This window comes from Rhineura floridana, chromosome 8 (genome assembly GCF_030035675.1).
Source record: "Rhineura floridana isolate rRhiFlo1 chromosome 8, rRhiFlo1.hap2, whole genome shotgun sequence".
Taxonomy (NCBI): Eukaryota; Metazoa; Chordata; class Lepidosauria; order Squamata; family Rhineuridae; genus Rhineura; species Rhineura floridana.
Window position 1 is genome coordinate 133,807,765 of NC_084487.1, and position 21,604 is coordinate 133,829,368.

The 21,604-nt window shown below is 41.2% G+C and overlaps 2 protein-coding genes across 2 annotated transcripts in view; one reads left to right on the top strand and one right to left on the bottom strand.

Moving 5' to 3' along the window:
• TIGAR (TP53 induced glycolysis regulatory phosphatase) overlaps positions 1-21,356 on the top strand; it is a 101,893-nt gene extending 80,537 nt beyond the window's left edge. Inside the window, exon 7 of the mRNA XM_061582597.1 lies at positions 21,004-21,356. Within this exon, the coding sequence (XP_061438581.1) occupies positions 21,004-21,081 (78 nt within the window). The 3' untranslated portion in view covers positions 21,082-21,356. The remainder of the gene's footprint in view (positions 1-21,003) is intronic.
• Positions 446-17,609, bottom strand: FGF23 (fibroblast growth factor 23). The gene is made up of 3 exons (XM_061582586.1): positions 17,387-17,609; positions 4,016-4,119; positions 446-847 (listed from the first exon to the last, which is right to left on the bottom strand). Exons 1-3 carry the CDS (start codon positions 17,607-17,609, stop codon positions 446-448), a joined length of 729 nt encoding a protein of 242 aa, XP_061438570.1.
• Positions 21,357-21,604: the final 248 nt, after the last annotated feature.

Genomic DNA, 21,604 nt, shown 5'->3' on the forward strand with positions numbered 1-21,604 from the left:
ATCCTACTTATTTTTATAGGTTTCCACATGTGCTATATTAGATTGAAACCAAAGCCAGGTCAAAGGTTAGAAAGAGAACATTTCAGCAGCTTTGCCATATAATGGCTCAGCACTGTAAAGGGGGAAAACTCTCAGTAGTGCACAGAATCCTACTATCTTCCCCAAACTGCCATGAATTAATTTTAAAATAGAAGGAAGCCGGGATGGAACAAAATGTATACAAATTGTCCCACATAATTGGTTTTATGTGCTCATGATTCATTCTGGTCTAACCCTGTGCCAATTAACATCCCACAATAAAAATAAATAAAAATTATTTGTTAAACCTTACTCTAAACTGAAAGCATGAACTGTAACAGAACCTCACAAAAAATTTCAAATACTTTCAAATTGTTCAAAAATATGCCCTAGTTAGGACAGAAAACAGTTGTTATTGCAATTTGTATCATGTTTTGATATTGGTCCTAGGGCTTGAAAACCATCTGTTGAATGTTGCGCTGTTTGGGTCTCCATCTTCAGCATCTGAATTAGCTAAACTGTGATGTGTGGATGATTGTGACTTTGCGTTGTCTTTAGAGATGTTGCCAACTGATATGATACTTCCACATGGATCGGCACTGGCATTTCTAGTACGTCTGGGGGGCTTTGGTGTGTTGAATTGAACTAACGAAATTTCATTTCTTCTGGTCAAGAATTGGGAATAAGGAGGTGGATTCATACTGGGGAATAGAGGTTGCTTAGCTTTTCCTAAGCTGACAAGGTAACGGTACTTGGGAGACTGGTAAACATCATAGCCATTTTCCAGAGTCCAATGTTTGAAAGTGCAATCTTCATAATTGAAGAAATGCTGAAGGAAGAAACAAACACACACATACAATCAGGACAAAGCTGAAAATGCTCATCGAAATTGCTACCAGTTTTGATATTGAATCTTCTCTGAATATTGGCCACATATTTGATATCTCCATTTGTCTTCATATTTGATTTCACTGTTTTATATTTTAGTATTTTATCATGGATGTGCAATGGTATTTAACAATATGCAGTGGAACTAGAATTTGACAGTATATGCAATGGTGTTAATAGCTGACAGATGACAACTTGTGAGATGACTGATACCAGCCAAAACAATGGAAAAGCATTTGAATTGAGTTATTAACCCTTCCCCATAGTGTAGTCAATAACTCTGTGTCCTCACTGACATTTCAGTCCCCAACAGTTTTTCTGCAAGTTATTCCGCAACTTGTTACAAAAAAAAGAAATCCAGGTTCTGCACAGAAAAGACCACTCTTAAAATAAATCATGCTGGGTGGAAATTAGAAATCCAAGGAAGCAAAAAAGTGATGAAATTCTGCTCACTGTTTTGAAGTGCAATAAGCTTACCAGGTTACATGCATTGTGTTAAGTTCCCATTTAATAAATGGCCACCTAAGCTTTTTTGAAGTGAAGGAAGGTATAAAGCAACATTCCTTCAGTCAAACACATCAACACAGTCAAACACATCTTCATCGCTGTACGGTACGTCCAGATTGGCAGTTGTTTGAGTAACTAGCAAAATGTGTGGATATTTATGGATGAAAGGAAAGTTCACATATTGCAAGCATGGCCAGCTGTATTGTTCTTACTGTTAACAGCCTCACAGTTGTGTCAAGCCAGTGTATTGCAGGATCAAACTGAAGGGGCAAGTTGTGTACCTGAATCATTGTGTCTCAAAAGACCTGTAGGGGCCTGAAAAAAACTACCAGCCATAACTGAGACAATGGCTCCTTCAGAAGTGCAACAGCACTGGCTTATTGTATCTCCAAGGCATAGAATCACACTTCAGGTGTCACAGGACTTGCCTTGCTGCAAGGGGAAAAGATAAATGCCAGATAAATGTACAGTGGCATGAAAAAATATTTGTCCCCTATCTGATTTTCTGTGTGGTTGCATATTTTTGGCACTGAATGTTATCAGATCTTGACCCAAAACCTAATGATAGAGAAAAGGGAACCTGAGTGAACAAACCCAAAATTTTGATATTTCATTTATTCATTAAATAGTTCTAGTTAATAATAAGACAAGTATCACAGAAATAGATGAAACCATATGCTTATGTACCATTATAAAAGTAATCTTGTTATTTCTGATATTTAATAAATACTATTTTGGTTTACCGAAGGCCTGATCCTTGGCTGGGGAATATACAGACCAGAAGGGAGGGCAAGGTAATTACCAAGGCTGAAGGGAAACAGTAACGAATGGTGGCAGCGGTGAAGAGGAGAATAATAACATTACAAGTATCCAGCGCAACCCAGAGTTATATGAGTTATCTATATAGATACAAAGGGGTTGGGAACAGCATAAGCACGGAGTCACAAAAGTAACCAGATAGAGAGAGGCTCAGGCAAAGTCTCTGGGAACATTGGTTATAGGACGTGACTGGTGGTGCTGCCTAGCAGAGGGATCTAGTGAGATCTGTGCTAGAGCGGAGAGAGAAACCATAAAAAGGACAGTCCGGACTGGTGGAGTCCCTGGTGGTGCCTCGTGAAAGGTAGTAGCCACAAGCCACTATTAAAGAAAGTTAAGCTCCTGTGTGAAAAAGTAATTGCCCCCCTTAGACTCAAAACCTGCTTATACCACCTTTAGCAGCAATGACTGCAACCAAACGCTTCCTTGATCAGTCTCTCACAGCACTGTGGTGGAATCTTGGCCCACTCCTCCATGTAGAACTACTTTAACTCAGAGACATTTGTGGGTTTTCGACCATGAACTGCTCCTTTCAAGTCCTGCCACAACATCTCAATGTGGTTTAGGTCTGGACTTGGACTAGGTCATTCCAAAATTTTAAATTTCTTGTTCCTCAACCATTCTGATGTAGACTTGCTTGTGTGTTTTGGATCATTGTCTTGCTGCTTGACCCAGCTGCGCTTCAGCTTCAGCTGATGGACGGATGGCCTGACATTCTCCTGTAGAATTCTCTGAGACAAAGCAGAATTCATGGTTCCTTCAACGATGGCAAGTCATCCAGGTCCTGATGCAGCAAAGCATCCCCAAACCATGACACTGCCACCACCATGCTTGACTGTTGGTATGAGGTTCTTTATGTGGAATGTAGTATTTGGTTTTCGCCAGACATAACGGGACCCATGTCAGCCAAAAAGTTCCATCTTTGACTCATCTGTCCATAGAACATTGTTCCAGAACTCTTGAGGATCATCCAGGTGCTTTTTGGCAAACTCTAGATGAGCATTCATGTTCTTCTTAGTGAGCGATGGTTTTCCCCTTGCTACTGTGCCATGAATCCCATGTTTGCACAGTGTCTTTCTGATGGTGGAGTCATGAACACTGACCTTAGCTGAGGCAAGAGAGGCCTGCAGATCCCTGGATGTTGTTCTAGGGTCCTTCATGACTTCCTGGATGATTTTATGCCTTGCTCTTGGAGGGGTTTTGGCAGGACAGCCACTCCTGGAAAGACTCACTACTGTCCCAAACCTTCTCCATTTGGTCAATATGGCTCTGACTGTGGTTCCGTGGAGTCCCAGGACCTTAGAAATGGCATTGTAACCCTTTCCAGATTGATATGCATCAACAACTATTTTCCAGGGGTGTTCAGGAATTTATTTGGATCGTGGTGTGATGTGGCTTTGGAACCTGTGTGCTGGCAACTTCAGTCTGATCGCAAGGGCCAAAGTTAGTCAGATTTATGTTGGGCAGGGCTGGCCCAAATCAGGCCCGATTGTTTACCAAGGTATTCAGATGTCTGGCCCTAATAATCCCTTTCATTGGGTTGAGTTAACTAGGGGGGCAATTACTTTTTCACATGGTGGCACGGGGTGTTGCTTAACTTTCTTTAATAAATAAATGAAATAAGTATCAACATTTTGTTTGTTTACTCATATTCCCTTTTCTCTAATATTAGGTTTTGGTTCAAGATGTGATAACATTCAGTGTCAAAAATATGCAACCACACAGAAAATCAAACAGGAGGCAAATACTTTTTCACAGCACTGTGTGTGTATATATGAGGACTCACCGATCCAAAGATATCCCCATTAATGTCCATGCAGAGGAAGCGTCCACTTTTCACACCATTTATCACTACATAGCCTGTACGTTCAGATTTGATCATTAGGGCACCTGGAAATGAAATTGGTGAACATTAGGGGATAATTTAATGCCTTAAACCAGGGAAGGCCAACTGGTGGCTATATGCAAGATCCACCCCCAATGTATTATCTGGTTACCCCACTGATTTTTAATTGAGGTATAGCAAAAAGCTTAGCTACAGTTTCAATCACAAGGAATAGGAAAACTATGACTGGGCACAAGTGAAACAACATAACCATGCCTACTATGTGGTAGAGAGGGCAGCGAAGAAGGTCCAATTCTGTTCCTCCATTGCATCCTGAAATAGCCATATAATGGAACTTTTTCGTATTGTCCAGGGACTGTTAACATCTACTCCAGGAAATGCAATTTTGGACCCTTTGGAAGCCCACTGTGAATTGTTGGCAAGGCACTTGAAGGAGAAAGTTGCTGGCTTCCATTAACAATCTTGACATCCCATCCATATTTACTATAGTCACCAGTGAGGTGTCCAGTGCAACATCTACTTCAGCTTCTTGGGATCAATTTCAATGATGTGGCCTGATGATGTGGACAACATGCTTCAATGATGCAGCCAGCAACATGTCTTCTCACCCTTTGCCTTTCTTGGCTTATTAAAGCTTGCAGAGGGGGGTATGACCAAGTGAGACCAGAATGTCATCAATGCATCTTTGTAGGAGGGAGTGGTCCCAGCTGCCTTGAAAGAGGCAATGATACAATTGCTCCAGAAAAGTCCCACCCTAGACCCATTGGTTTGTGATAATAACACCCAGTCACAAATACTCCCTTTTAAGGGAAGGTAATTGAGAAGGTTGTAGCGAAGCAATTGCAGGTAACTCTTGGATGAAACAGATTATCTTGACCTCTTCAATCTGGACTCAGGCCTGGTTATGGGACTGACTGAGCCTTGGTCACCATGAGGGATGACTTTAATTAGGAGAAGGACAGGGGCAATGTGACCCTGTTGTTCTTATTTGATCTCTTTGCAACTTTGTATACAATTGACCACTGTATCTTTTTGATGTGACTTGGTGAGATGGATATCGGAGGCACTGTTTTATGGTAGTTCCAATCCTATCTCCAGGGTCAGTTTCAGAGAATAGTATTGGGTGATTGGTTTTAAGGTGTTTTATAGCTGGCTTTCTCTTTTGTTTGCTGTCCTGGGTTCTTTCTAGGAGGAAGGGCAGGATATACATTTAATAAATAAATAAAATAATAAGAAACATAGATGTATTCTGCCATGCATTTTGTTTTGGATTTGGATTGCAATAGTATTTATATGTAATGGTATACCTGAGCACATGCAGTGCTGAATTGTGAAATAGTAAATGGTGCCAATTTTATTATTGAGTCTGACCACTAGTTTATATCCCAAAATAAACTTCCAGCCCCAGGCCATTGTCTGAAGAATATAGAACAGCAGTAGGAAATCTGCCCATGGCCCTAAATAAGCCTGCCAGGCCATTTTTGGGCAAACCATAGCCTACCATCACGTCCCATGATGTCAGGTGGCGAGATCTAGAACTCTAAAGTGCCAAGATTGGAGAGAACAGATAAGGGCCCCATTTACCTATCAAAAATGGCCCACAGAGGGCAGCCTCTCATCTGAGAGGAAATAAATAAAATATCAAACCTGAGATTCTTTATCAACCAGCTTCTATGGATGTGTTTGATGTTTTTATTGTTTTTATCATAGTATTGTGTTTTCAGGTTGTATAGCACCTTGCAATATTTTATATGAAATTATGGTCTATAAATATTCAAATAAATAAGGAAGAATGTTGAAGTTACAGTTCAGTCAGCTGATAGCCATACTTGGATGGAATTCTGCCTTGAGCACACTCTCATTTCACACAGGTCACCTCCAGGATATGAAATACCCATGCAAAGCAGCATGCAGGGCATTGCTTCTAGAGCTTGGAAAAGTTACTTTTTTGAACTACAACTCCCATCAGCCCCAGCCAGCATGGCCACTGGATTGGGCTGATGGGAGTTGTAGTTCAAAAAAGTAACTTTTCCAAGCTCTGCTTCTGACCCAATTGATACCTCTAAACAAATGTTATTGTCACTTCACACGGAATACTTGTCACCATGTCAGAAGTGTTGCCATATACAAAATTCTGCAATGTGTGAGGCAACGCTTCTCACCCTGCAATCAGTTAGTGCAAAATGGAACAACAGTCAAGAGGCTGAGGAGCAAGGGCCTAAGTGAGACAATGGGGATTTATTTATGTATTTATTATTTGATGTATATCCTGCCCTTCCTCCCAGCAGGAGCCCAGGGTGGCAAACAAAAGCGCTAAAAACACTTTAACCATTATAAAAACAGACTTTAAAATACATTAAAACAAAACATCTTTAAAAACATCTTTTAAAAACACTTTCAATACTTTTTTTTAAAAAATGTTAAAGACGTTGGGTGTTTTTTAAAAAAAAAAGTTTAAAAAAACATATTAAAAAGCAATTCCAACACAGAAGCAGACTGGGATAAGATCTTAACTTAAAAGGCTTGTTGAAAGAAGGTCTTCAATAGGTGCCGAAAAGATAGCAGGGATGGCACCTTAATATTCATTTAAGGAATTTGTGACTAGGGTTTCTAAAGCTTTTCCCTAGCACTGTTTTCCTAATAAAGATCACCCCCTCTTTTTGCCCTGTTAGGGAAAACCTATGTTCATGTGTGGGTAATTTCACTGATAAAATGGCATTGTTGGGGAGGGTTACTCCCTGTCCTCCAGCACTTCCCATTCAAATCAGGGTGCCCTACCCTGATCCAGTCACAAATTTCTGTTGTCTTATCTAGTTTGGTCCTTAAATACTCTCCTCTTAATGGGCTATAAATGTCTCTGGGATATTTTTGATCAGTTTAACACTCAACTACAAGCTTTGCAAGCTTGTTTTCTTATATAACCCCACACACACACACATACAACATTTCTTTTGCTCAGTCAAAATTTACAAATGGGCATGCTCTAACCAACGCCCTTTGGTGTCACCCCCTTCAGGGAGCAATGAGGGTTTGGTGGAAAGAATGAGTCAATCCTGATGACAAAGTCTGTGGAGTATATTTTCAGCTCAGCTTTTTGATGAGGGGGAGCGCAGAGGGGAACAGCCATTTGGGTGGAAGTTTAGATGAGCTGGTCCTGGGTACACACTTGGATATCTTGGATAACCTGGATAGATAGGCGATTATGTATGTTGCCCTTGGCATACCAGCCTGGTTGTTAACTATTGTATTTCTATTGTTGGGAAGCATATATTTGTGGTGTGAGTGTGGGATAAGCACCGTGTGCTGGAGTTAGCATGGGCGGTATTGGCCTTCTGTTACAAGTTATTTCTGAGAGGGGAAGGTATGGTATAGTGAATTATTACCTGTCCTTCACCAGTAGGTCCCAGGGCAGGTCACAACATATTAAATGCATTATTAAGAACCGTTTAAAACAAATTACATTCACAACAATATATATCTCAAGTGTCAAAAGCCAGAGTAAAGACAAACATCTTTAGCATACAACAAAAGCTGTGTGGTGAAGATGCACCTCTATGAGGAGGGAATTCCACAACTTAAGGGGCTGTCACAGAGAATTCTCTCTCCCAGGCCACCATCCCCTGAACTTCTAAGGGTGGTGGGACTACAAAGAGGGCCCTCTCTGCTAATCTTAACACCCAAGAGGGTCTGTAGGGAAGAAGGTGGTCTCTCAGATATTTGTACCTAAGGTTTTAAACACAAGTATAAGCACTTTAAATCGGGCCCCGAAATGAACTGGCAACCAATGCAACTGCTTTAGAAAGGAGGTTATATAAGTTCTAAAAGCTTCCCCAGCCAGTAATCCGGCTGCTGCATTTTGGACCAGTTGAAGTTCAAGGGCAGCCTCACATACAGCACACTGCAAATCCAATCTGGATGTTAACAGAATATGGAGTACAAAGGCCAGATCATCTCTGTCTGAAAGGGCTGAAGCTGGCGAACCAGCTGGAGCTGAAAAAAGGCACTCCTAGCCACCAAGGACACCAGAGCCTCCAGTGACAAGGTTGGCTCCAGGAGTACCTCCAGGTTATGGGCCTGATGCTAGCAGAGGAATGCAACCATATCCAGGACAGGCCTTCCAGACTTGAGAACTCAGGACACATCTCTGCCTTTTCAGGACTCAGCTTCAATTTTTTGGCCCACATCCAGTCCATCACTGCCTCCAAGCACCAATCTAACACTTAATCCACCTCTCACAATTCAGTGAGATGGGTGTCATCTGCATATTGGTGATGCTTCACTCCAAAAGTTCCGATGATAGTTCCCAGTGGCTTCATAGAGATGTTTAAAGGCATGGGGAACAAGATGGAAACTGCAGGGACACCACAGGACCACTCCCATGGTGCCAAGCAGTAAAATCCCATGACTACTTTCTGGAAATGGCCCTGTGAAGCACAGTGCCCCAACCACCACCTCCCTGAGAGACTCCAGAAGGGTACCATGGTCTGAAAGCCACCAAGAGATCAAGGAGAACAAGCAGAATTGCACTCCCCCCATATCTCGCCTGACAAATGTAATAGAATCATAGAGTTGGAAGGGGCCTATAAGGCCATCAAGCCCAACCTCCTGTTCAATGCAGGAATCCAAATCAAAGCATACCCGACAGATGGCTGTCCAGCTGTCTCTTGAATGCTTCCAGTGTTGGAGACCCCACCACCTTCTTAGGTAAGTGGTTCCATTGTCGTATGCTCTAATAGTTAGGAAGTTTTTCCTGATGTTCAGTCCAAATCTGGCTTTCTGCAACTTGAGCTCATTTCCATGTCCTGCACTCTGGAATTATCAAGAAAAAAGCCTGTCCCCCCTCTGTGTGACAATCTTTCAAGTACTTGAAGAGTGCTATCATATCTCCCCTCAGTCTTCTCTTCTCCAGGCTAAACATGCCCAGTTATTTCAGTCTCTTCTCATAGTGCTTTGTTTCCAGTCCCCTGCTCATCCTTGTTGCCCTCCTCTGAACCTGTTCCAGTTTGTCTGCATCCTTCTTGAAGTGCAGAGACCAGAATTGGATGCAGTACTCTAGATGAGGCCTAACCACTGCTGAATAGAGGGAAATTAATACTTCACATGATTTGGAAACTCAGGCAAGGCCCGTGGACCAGATGGTATCTCTCTGGAGCTATTGAAAGCTAATATCAGTTGGTGGGCCTCACTGCTGGCCTCCCTTTTCACTTTAATAAACAAATCTGGTATAATTCCTGCAGCCTGGCTAAAAACTTTCATTGTCCCAATCTATAAGAAAGGCCCCAGAGACTATCCAAGCAACTATCGACCTATCAGTTTGCTATCTATAATAGGGAAGGTATACACTAGTTTTTTAGGTCTGAAACTGAAAACATGGATCAATGATAATAACATCCTGGGGAAGAGCAGATAGGTTTTAAAGTTGGTTGCTCTACCCTTGATCACCGTTTGGTACTGGCTCATTTAGTGCATAAATATTCTAACCCAAGAGGAGGTAAACTCTTTGCAGCCTTTATAGATCTAAAATCTGTGTTTGATTCTATCTCTCGTGACCGCCTGTGGAGCAAATTAGAACAGCACTCTATTGAGAAAAGGCTACTGTTCCTGATCTGCGCATTGTATTACAACACGTCTGCTCAGGTACACTGTAGCAATCGAGGTCACTTTTCTAAAGAGATTATCTCCTCATGTGGGTGTGTCCTTGCTCCCACTCTATTCAATCTATATTTGGCTGATCTTCCATCTGTGTTGGAGACGATACAATCTCATCCACCCAAGATCGGGTATACAAAGGTATCTACTCTGCTCTATGCGGATGATGCGGTTTTCATTTCTCAAACTCGGCTGGGCCTCAAGAGACTACTGAGTGGCTTTGTGGAGTATTGTAAAAAAAACTTCTCACAATTAATTACTCTAAATCCAAAGTACTGGTATTCTCTAAGAGAAAGCTCAGGTATTCTTGGTCTTTGGGAAATGATAGAATTGAACATTCTGATTCCTATAAATACCTGGACATTTGGTTCCATGAAGCAGCAAGCTGGAGAACCCAGGAACAATTTGTTAACGCCAAAGCTGAGAAAAACATGGGCGCATTGACTGGCTTCTTTTTTATAAAGGGTGGAAAATTTCTGCCAGCGGCCATCCGTGTGTTCAAAACTGAAATAGTCCCTCTGATTCTTTTAGGGGCACCAATTTGGTTTCCATATTTCAAGGGTTCACTTGAAGGAATTCAATCCTTTTTCCTCAGGTCCATCTTTGGTGTCCCAAGATGTGTCTCTGGAGCCACCCTTAACCTAGAGGCTGGTCTCAATTCCCTAAAATGCTTAGCCTGGACTTATGCCATTCATTTCTGGCTTCGCTGCTGTCTGGTGCTTCCTCACAGCTCCCTTACATCTCAGGCAATGAGAGATTCCGCGGGGTCATCTTGGTCAAAGACAGTGGTGAAAAAAGTTACTTCAGTAGTCCTCTCTCTTTCTGATCTGTCTATGGATTTTGAAAGTGCCAAAGGGATTGTCAAACAGAGGCTAGTGGATATTGATAAACAAGAGCTCCAAGGGTCCTTGTTCTCACTGAGTCTATCAGCCTTTCTTCGCAAAGACGGGATGCCCTACCTAAGCTGGTTATTTATTCCCAAGTATAGGAGGGCATTCTCTTTGACTTGATTTAATCCCCTACCCTCTAAACTTTTTGATGACAGATATAAAAAAACTCCAAGAAACAACAGATGTTGCCCCTGTGATAATTACGAAGTGGAGTCTATTTCACACGTCCTGTTTAATTGTAGCTATTACAAAGGGGCCAGAAAAAACCTAGTATACCCTATTATGCAGTCTTTCCCAGGCCGTTCTGTTGAGTCCCTTTTGACTGTTTTACTTGAGCATTCAGATAAGGCAATTACTGAGGAAGTGGCAAAATTCTTGAACTTGGCCATCCGGACTAGACCCTCTATGATTGTCAATGGTAATTAAATAACTTGAGTTGTTTATATAATTCAGTTTGTTGCTCGTTGTACCCTGTGTTACTAAGTAATCTTATTTTATAACTCCCAGCATTATGTTTTATATTTGTGGTCAGTTGACTGTAAATAAAGATTGATGATGATGATTTGAAAACTATACTTCTGTTAATGCAGCCTAAACCAGCATTCTCATTTTTGCAGCCACATCGCACTGTTGATCACAAGCTGCATATGAGCCAACTACTACCCCAAGATCCTCGCATGTCATGCTGCTGAGCCAAGTATCCCCCATCTTATAACTGTGCATTTGGTTTCTTTTTCTTACGTGTAGAACTTTGCACTTATCCCTGTTAAATTTCATTCTGTCGTTTTCAGCCCAATGCTCCAGCCTATCAAGATCCATTTCAATTTTGTTTCTATCTTTCAGGGTATTAGCTGTCCCTCCCAATTTTGTCATCATCTAGGATGACCAAGGCAGTTTCTTTACCAGGTCTAAAGCCAGATTGGAATGGATTCAAGTAATCAGTTTCCTCCAAGTATGCCTGAAGTTGGACTGCCACCACCTTCTCAAGCACCTTGCCTCAAAAGGGGATACTTGCCACCAAGCAATAGTTGTTTAACACTTCTGAGTTCAGGGAGGTCTTTTTAAGAAGGAGATTCACTGCCACCTCCTTCAAGGTGGATGGTGCTTCTCCTTCTCCAGTGAAGCATGGAGAAGTAGGGATCAGAAAAATAGAGGAGGACAATGGCTTCAGTCCATCTCCTCTATTGATCCTACCTTGTAGGTAACTGGAGGCCCCTAGCCTAGTGGTGCTCTCATTCCATGCCAGGCCAATACATAGACCACTGTCATCCATGACTCATCAAGGGAGCCGACCTGGCTTGCATAACCAAGATCTGGGTGGGAGGACTGGATGGAGTGGGCAGAGACGCTAGGTTTAAGTATTTATACTACTGCAATGTTTAAGTGTCCACTGATTCTTTGCAGAGGAGGAGGATAGGGGGAGAACCAGAATAGGTGGGGCCACACAACTTTTCTCCCAGTGGGGAAGCAGTTATCACAGCCAGGACCCCTTCTGAACCAAAGTAAGCCACTTTTCAGTTTAGTTGGGTGCTGAGTATGTGTACAACTACAGTGCTTAAGTGTCCACAGTATATTTGCAAAGGAGGAGGATGGGAAGGAAACCAGAGCACTGGCCACACCCCTGTTACCTCATTGGCCACATCCCCATGACTTCCTAGCAACCCTGCCGGATTCAGTGGGCACAAGCCACCACTGACTACATATACCATGTGGCAATTAAGGCAATAAGATTTATATTGCTGCCTCTACCATGTTCTCCAATAGCCATCCAGCAGAGCTCTTTCATATGGTAAAAAAGTTGGTATCACCTGTCCCAGTTAATGGGACATTGGAACTGTCATAGGTTCGCTATGATAAGTCTGTTAGGCACTTTGAGGACAAAATTGTTCAGCTTCACAGTTAAGGGTCAGGTGGCTTCCATAGCAAACAGTGCCAATCACCAGCTTCAGTTATAACTTTTCCTGGACAAGAATAATTTGGCGACTCATGTGCCAAATAGTAGTTCATACGACTTGTCATCTATGTGGGATTTCCTATGTGCCTGGTCCAGAGGCTGCAGCTCATGCCCATGCGATGACTGGTGCCTTTACCAGGCACATATTATGCCAGTGTTGAGGGATCTGCACTGGCATTCTATTAGCCACTGAGCTAATTTTAAGGTTTTGTTACATGCATATAAAGCCCTATACAACTCTGGACCAGGTTACCTGAAAGACCGGTTTCCCCTCTGTAAGGGCATTAAGACCAACAAATGGAACCTGGTTAGTGTTGCGGCAGCCTGATTATTCTTAGCTTGTGGCAAGGCAGAGGTGGGCTTTTCCAGTGGGGGCAATGGGCTGAGCTCTGAGAGCCCCCACACGTATTGGCATTGTGCCAACTTTTGAAGATGCACCTGTTTACACAGACATTCCCTTATCTCTCAACCTTTCTTATTTTAATTGCTGTATTATTATTATTATTATTATTTATTAGACTTTTATACCGCCCGACTAGCAATAGCTCTCTGGGCGGTGAGCACAGAGAATACAATAAAATACACAATATAATACAATAAGAACATATAAAATAAGTGTTTGGAGTATGACCTGGGAGACCAGGGTTCGAACCCCCACACAGCCATGAAGCTCACTGGGTGACCTTGGGCCTCTCAGCCTGAGGAAGGTAATAGCAAACCACTTCTGAATATTGCTTACCATGAAAACCCTATTCACAGTGTCGCCATAAGTTGGGATCGATTTGAAGGCAGTTCATTTGTGTGTTTTAATTATGGAAGTGTATATCTTAATGTGTACAAGGTTTTTATACTTATATATATACCCATCTGCTTGTCCTGATGTGCAACCTAGACTCTGGACAAGAGGCTATAAGGACAGAATATGGAGAAACCGATTGGTTCCCCATCGGAAAGGGTGTGAGACAGGGTTGTATTTTATCACCCTATTTATTTAATCTGTATGCAGAACATATCATACAGAAAGTGAGATTGGACCAAGATGAAGGAGGTGTGAACATTGGAGGGAGAAATATTAATAATATAAGATGTGCAGACGATACCATACTACTAGCAGAAACCAATAATGATTTGAGACGAATGCTGATAAAAGTTAAAGAGGAAAGCACAAAAGCAGGACTACAGCTCAACATCAAGAAGACTAAAGTAATGACAACAGAAGATTTATGTAACTTTAAAGTTGACGAGGTCATTGAACTTGTCAAGAATTATCTATACCTTGGCACAGTCATTAACCAAAATGGAGACAATAGTCAAGAAATCAGAAGAAGGCTAGGACTGGGGAGGGCAGCTGTGAGAGAACTAGAAAAGGTCCTCAAATGCAAAGATGTATCACTGAACACTAAAGTCAGGATCATTTAGACCGTGGTATTCCCGATCTCTATGTATGGATGTGAAAGTTGGACAGTGAAAAAAGCGGATAAGAGAAAAATAAACTCATTTGAAATGTGGTGTTGGAGGAGAACTTTGCTGATACCATAGACTGTGAAAAAGAAAAATCATTGGGTGTTAGAACAAATTAAACCAGAACTATCACTAGAAGCTAAAATGATGAAACAGGTTATCACACTTTGGACACATAATGAGAAGACATGATTCACTAGAAAAGACAATAATGCTGGGGAAAAACAGAAGGGAGTAGAAAAAGAGGAAGGCCAAACAAGAGATGGATTGATTCCATAAAGGAAGCCACAGACCTGAACTTACAAGATCTGAACAGGGTAGTTTATAAGAGATGCTATTGGAGGTCACTTATTCAGAAGGTTGCCATAAGTCGTTAATCGACCTGAAGGCATATAACAACAACAATAGTAAACCACTTTCAAGTTCCATTGATTTCCATGGGAGAGTTAAGTAAATGCTTGAATCTGTACAGAAATCCTTACTTAAATTCATTCCTGTTGGAATAAATTTTAATGGAGGATACAGAATTTTGGCTGTGTTTATGCCAAGTGTTATGCTTTCTGTGCATGCAAGGATCTACAGAATTTATCAATCCTGAATTAGAGCTGTACATTTTTTTATTTCTTCTTATTCAGCCATACCTTAAACATTTAACAACTCCTTCCATTATCTTTAAATTCTTAATGCCTTCTTTCTCCTTGATCTAGAACATCTAAATGCATGCACTCCTCATGTTAAAAACAGAACAGAACAGTTGCAGTACACAGAGCGAATCCCTTATTCCAACATGGCACCTGCAGCACAGTAACACCCTTGAGCGCTGCCCCTGGTGTCCATGAAGGCTCTACATCCCCAGCATTCACTGCCCTCTTTGTCTTGAGATGGAGAGGGTGGTTACCCTTTCCTCCCTTGAAAAATACTTAGAGTTGAAGAACAAAATTGGAAGAGCAACATTATGTGCTTTTCAAGGCTCAGAGTGGCACCTGTGCAGTTGAATGGAAAGTGGAGAGTCTGAGTGAGGTAGGATGGAAGAGGGAGCATTCTGGGAGACTGCTGGGATGAAAATGGAGTGACTGGGGGGAGAAAGTGGGGTGCCTCAGAAAGGAGGGAATGCGAGAGAGAGAATGAGAAAGGGGTACCAGGAAAAGGAGGGGGGAACTGTGGGTAGTTCTACCATAAGGGAGAGGGAACTGCCCTAGACAGTTGGGGTAGCAGCCCCTCAACTGTTTCTCTTAAGCATTCCTTTCCCTGGAGGAAAGAGGTGGGTGTCTTGGTCTGCATTCCCTAAGCTAGCCTGCTTCCCATGAGAGCAATGGAAGATGTTCCATAGCCAGTGTAAGATTAAACTGCCAGGTCAGTTGGGTTTTGTTCATAAAAGGGGGACATCTTATCCTTTGCCTCACTCAGGAAGTAAAAATGGCTTAGCTCAACCCAGCCCAGAGACACACATGTACAAAAAGACAAATCCAGTAAAACAGATCCTCCTGAAACTGCATACTTTTTTCATAGGTTCCCTCTCCTCCAAACCATCATCAAATCACAATTCATATCTGTCTTCTTTGACTTGAACCATAAAAAAATGGACCCGGCGCTTTCCAGTGGTGCCATAGTGAAAAAGCATAGATTGGAGGCATGGATCCTTATGGATCCTCATAACTTTTACAAGGGATCCTCACAAAACCACTATCAAGCCATACAAAAGAGGAAGAAAATTGTAGTAACACAGAGTTTTTAGAGGATCCCTTACAGGCAATTTCTGAATAGATAATGAAATACACATCTCAGCTGAGTACCACTCTACATATAAAAGCACGTCATCTAGTCTTAACAAATACACAGAAAGAAGATAAAGAGAATGCTATAAACAATTTAGAGAAACAAATAGACAAAGAATGTAAGTAAAAAAAAATTTAAATGTGTGTTTTCCTATTGTATTTAGAATTTCAAAAGTAATACAAATGAAGTATTAATGATGTAAATGTATATATGTTTGTATTGTAGCCCCTGACGAAGGCTGATATATAATAGAGCCGAAACGCGTTGGGCATTTTTAAAGAAGACAAAATAGAATAAACAACTTCAGAACGTTAATGGTCATTTGGGTTTTATACCCCCTTTCCTTTTTGCACTGTTTGAGTACACACATGTTCACTTTATGCCATATAAATTCATACAGTGGCGGGTGGTGCCTCCATGTCAGTGGGGCAGTGGAATCCGCTCTGGGTTTTAGTCCAGACATCCAAGGAGCTGACAGCTCCTTGAAAGTTCATCCTAAAACCCAGAGCAGATTCCACTGCTCCAATTCATGATTGTCATTTATGACTTATAGATTCTAATTTATGAATCTATATTCATAGATATAGATATACATTCATAGATATATACTTTTTCTCTAAAATTTGGGAAATGTGAGGATTGCATCCGTTTATGTAAAGCTGTGCTCAAATTTCCCTGCACCAAGAAAAACAATTCATTCAGTGAAAGGAATGAATAAATCTGAATGGCATGTATGTGAAATTTAAGTCATGATACAGCCATATAAAAGTTCCAGTTAATGGGTTTTTTTAAGTGTTTATTTTTGACTAAATCATGTTCTTAATTAGGGTTCAATTTCTTCAAACAAACAAACCATGGCTATGCTCTGTTCATAACAAGTTTGCCACTTTTTTTTACAGATAGACAGGCATTTTGAAATATTAAACAACCATAAAATTAGGAATAGAGAGCAAGCCTTAGCAAAAGTATTTAGGGAAGATACTGAATTTCATCCATATTTCCCTGTTTACATATTTTGTATACTAGTGGACTGGATAATGCAGTTGTTATAATAATACTTCTAGACCGTAAGTGGCAAATGAAGGCAACAGCTTTCCCTTGTTTGTTCCTAGCATCTGGTATTCTGAGAAGTATACTTTGAAGTATGGATGGGGGAGAAATTTGTTTTGGTCACTTTTTATTGCAGATCTAAATAATTCTCACTTCACCAACATTATGCAAACTAAAGTGCGGCTATCCTTTAAACTTTACACTTCTCCAAATTTTGCAATAAAGTTCTCCAACCAAATAATGTGTCAAAAAGTGGGTGTTAGATGAAAAGGTGCAGAAAAATGCATATTTTAGTGAAAATAACTTCCCAGAATGATTTATATTAGGGAAAACTGCCTGCAAAAATGTGTATATTAGGGGAAATTGCATATAAGAATGTGTGCATTAGGAAAAATGTGCACTAAAATTCTGACAATTTTCTGAGAGGACTTTTTCTTTTTAAAAGCAAATGATGCAGAAATGTGGTAAACTGAATTTTTGATTGGAAAAATGAGAGACTGAGAGAAATCCCCCCCCTTCCATGGTACTTACTGTAAATGGTTTGGTAAGGACTTCCATCCACATGGCCATTGGAGTTAATTTGCAGGTGGAAACTCTTTCTTGCTGTTGATGTGTACAGGTGCAACAGGCTGTCTGTGTTTCCCCAGTTTGGGTTGAGCAGTGGCGAGGCATTGGAGAAAGCAGTCACTGCCTCCCAACCACACATTGCAAGCAGTATGAACTTCAGGAAGCTACAATGAGTAGCCTGGAACATGCTCCTCCTTTCTTAGTGGCTACAGCAGGACTTGAAACGTGATCCTTTCTCTGTTCCTCCCTTTCTCGGTGTCTCCCTTTCCTTTGGAGCATGAATCCTCAGATATGCTTCCTACAATTTTTGCAGCAGTTTATAAAGGGCAGCTGAGTGACATGGGATCCCTTTTGTTTTGTAATAGCAATATTTTGGGAGTGACCTGAGACCTCAACATAGGCCGGAAAAAAAGAGGGATGCATGTAGGTTTTTGGGGAGGTTATGTGGTTTCCAAAGTCAGCTTTTGGACACTAATAACATGTTCAAATGTTATCTGAAAAAGAACTCTGACGTCAGAGTGCTTCCCACTGATAGGATTGACCCATTCCTTTGCAATTAAGTGACATGCTCATTTCTCTTCACTTTTCTCCTCAGCTGTTTCTGTAAATTGGTGGTACCAAACATAAGACCTGAATATAGTATTAGGCCCTTTTGACTCCCTGAGACACTTTTAGCATACACATTATTTGAACTATTTGAAAGCTAGGAAGCTGATGTCCTTAAAGGACCTAGACTTACCAGTGGCTACTACTTGCTGCAGCACTGGACTTTTCTTCTCATATTCTCTAAATCAGAGATAAGTGGGCTCCTTGCCCCCCTGCTGCTGAATTTACTGTGTTCCCCTCAGCCTGCCAAACAGGTGTTTGGGGGGAGCTGAGGGAAGCTTGATTGCCAGTGCCAATCATCTGGGCAAGAGGAAGGCACACAATGGGATCTCTGGCCATTATATGCCTCCCCTTCACCTCAGCTGAAGGACACATTGCAATCAAGCAGAAGTGCGCAAGGAGTCATTTTTAGTCATTAAAAATAATAGTTACCTAGAAATACAATAGTAAAGGTATATTTAAGATATAGATGCATGGAGATACTCCACTTCCTGATATGTTACTGCAAACATCCAAGCGACACCTCTTTGAAAAGATGGAAGAGTGGCCCCGAGGAGATCCACACTTGTGGAGATTGCACTGCTGTTCTGTTTTGCTTTCTTGGTGTTGTTTTAAGGGTCAGCGTGGAAAATAGGGGGACAATGTAATGACATAAGTGAGGTACTGCCTGATGGGCACTGACCCATGACAGGGCCTTCTCAGAGATGGTTCCGTTTGTGGAATGCCCTGCCCTGGCAAAGTGCATCTGTGTACCTCATAATTAACATTCAGGAGGAATTTTAAAATGTTCCTGGTCACCCAGGCATTTGATGGCTGAAAGATACTATTCCAAGTAACCTTGACATTATCAGTTGTGAAGGCTTGTGGTTATTTTTAGATGTTCTTAATTGTTTTTAAATGTTTTAAGTATGTTTTGGATTTATTTTTAACTGCATTGTTTTGTTACTTGTTGCCTTGGGTGGGTAGGAATTTAAATAAATAAATAATGGCATCTGTTTTTGAGTTGAGGTGGCTGGGCACATCACCCTTACATTTTATTAGTTTGCTGAATTTTGTAAATGTAAATTACGGGATATATCTCAAAGCTACTATAAATCAGCCTATCACAGGTCACTTTAGGAACTAAACATTTAGACCCGAATGTGTGGAAAGCCAAGAAACCTCAGATACTCAAACATGCATGACAGAAACGCTCAATTTAGCACAGAGCTTGGAAAATTTACTTTTCTAAACTACAACTCCCGTCAGCCCCAGCCAGCATGGCCACTGGATTGGGCTGATGGGAGGTGTAGTTCAAAAAAGTAACTTTTCCATGCTCTGAAATTTTAGCACATAAGGAACATATAAGAAAAGGTAGCAGGCTCTAGAAACATTCAAGAGCAGAGAGGTTTCATGTGAGAGAACCTTATGATCCTCTCCTGATTTCTCATTTTCTGGCATTTTGCACTTAAAAATATTATTTGCTACTTTCTAGTTGTTTCTCCATTTTTGCAGTAATACATTTCTTTTGGTTAATGATTTGGTTGCAGAACTGTTGCTCTTTTTATTTCCATATTATGGGAAATTTCTTTACACAGTGTCGTAAATGGAAACCTTAATTCACTGTTTATTGGAGTGGGGTGGACTTTTTCTTTACTGTATTTTCTAAGATGTCATCTTCATATTTCAAACTATTTCTGTATATGATTAAATTTGTATATGGTTAAATTTACCAGTTTCAGTTTAGCAGTTTAATATAATTATTAATAGGAAAAGCTGTGTGGGTCTCCCAGGTGATGAGAACATGGATGAGCAGACTTCAGGACTGATGGATCTGCTTTGGGTTTTTTACCAGAACCAACAAGAAACAGTTGCAGGGTGTTGGTACAGGATGGGTGGCTTTTTTACAACTAGAATTAAGGAGCATGGTGCCTAGGGATGGGCAAGAATTTCACTTTTGAATTTGGCATTGCATTTTTTCCTGTAGTTCACACATTTGTTAACATGTTAACATGAACCCACCTGTACACTATGCTCAACATTGAAGGTCCTCCTCTGGGTGCCTACTCCAAGGAAAGCTCGGAGGATGGCAACAAGGGAGAGGGCCTTCTCAGTCGTGGCCCCAAATTATGGAATGATCTTCCTGATGAAGTGTGCCTGGTGCCAATCATCTTTTGGGTGCCAGGTCAAGACTTTCCTTTTCTCCCAGGCATTTTTAACACCATTTGAATAGTACGTTTTTAACTTGCCTATCGGTTTTTAATGGGTTTTAATTTGGTATGGTTTTAAAATTGTATACTTGTTTTTAATGTTTTAAATTGTTGTAAACTGCCCAGAGAGCTTCAGCTATGAGGTGGTATATAAATGCAATAAATAAACAAACAAACATGCAGACTGATTTTGTGTGTGACTTTTATGGACACAGATTATTCCTTGTCAAATATGATATTGGCAATGCCAGGGGAGGAAATGTTTAAGGTATTTCCTGCAGCAACACTGCAGTTTTTATTTTACACACTTGACAACAGTGGCGACAGCATCACACACACAAGCACAGAAAAAGTAACTCCTGAAGCCCGCAGCCGGTGGGAAACAAACATTAGGTAGGCAGGCAAGTGGTTCTTCTCAGTTCACAGTCTTGGCTCTCTCAGCACCGCAGATCTCTTGGCAAATCAGCAGCAGCCCCTTCCAAACTACTGGGATGGCCTCTGAGAGCAGCAGGCAAGCAGCACATAAGGAGCTAGCATAGCATAGGTGAAACTGACCAGTCTGCTCTTTGCTTTGCTAATGTGAAATTGACCAGATGATTTCTCTGCTTCTCTTGCTTTCTCCCACAGCTGGGGGGGGGGAGAATCCAGTACGATTCAGCATGAGAAGGAGGAACAGGCAAAGGGGGGACTGGGTTGGTGAATGGGTGCTGGGCAGGCAGAGAGCCACTTTGCTTTTCTTTCAGAAAGGAAAACATTAGAAAAAATGATATAACTTTTGTTTTTCAGGAGGAAAAAATTGAAATAATAAAAGGAGAAGACAGTGGAAAACCAATCGACACAGGATGGAATCGCCTTTCAGTCTGATGGAATGCGACTGAACTAGAAACAACAAGCCTTTAAACACATGCTTAGCCCATGAACAAAAAGAGATCTCCTAATCCTTTCCCACACAAATCTGCTCCCGATTCCCCTTCCCTATCATGCTTTCTTCATTTCAACAACTTAATTTAGATGGCAGGGGGAGCAATCTAATGCAAATTGCATGAGATCTACCAGTGCATCCAAATCTATCTTCTGGAATTGAAGAATGGAATGTTGTAACCTGTTAATAACAGACAATATGCCAGACCCTGGGAAAAGGATCTGATTTTTCAAACATGCTTTTCCAGGCAGAATTTACATATTTGGTGTAAAGTTATGGTACAGTCCCTGGGTGTCTGCTGGCTGAAGCGTTTTTCACTCCAGACTAATTAAGTCTGACACACAAAAACATGCTAGTGATATATTATGATTCTACAGGCTTGCAGAACACCAGTAATAAAAATGTGGAGGTAATGTGAGGATATTGCACTCTGCAAATGTTCCTCACTAAAAATAAAACATTAAA

What these genes read in the sequence shown, in the direction of transcription:
- FGF23 (XM_061582586.1), bottom strand. Translation starts at nt 17,609, where the DNA reads ATGTTCCAGGCTACTCATTGTAGCTTCCTGAAGTTCATACTGCTTGCA. An exon ending in TCCTTACCAAACCATTTACA is followed by an intron (nt 4,120 to 17,386) that starts GTAAGTACCATG and finishes TTTCATTTCCAG; the next exon opens with GTGCCCTAATGATCAAATCT. An exon ending in ATGGGGATATCTTTGGATCG is followed by an intron (nt 848 to 4,015) that starts GTGAGTCCTCAT and finishes TTCTTCCTTCAG; the next exon opens with CATTTCTTCAATTATGAAGA.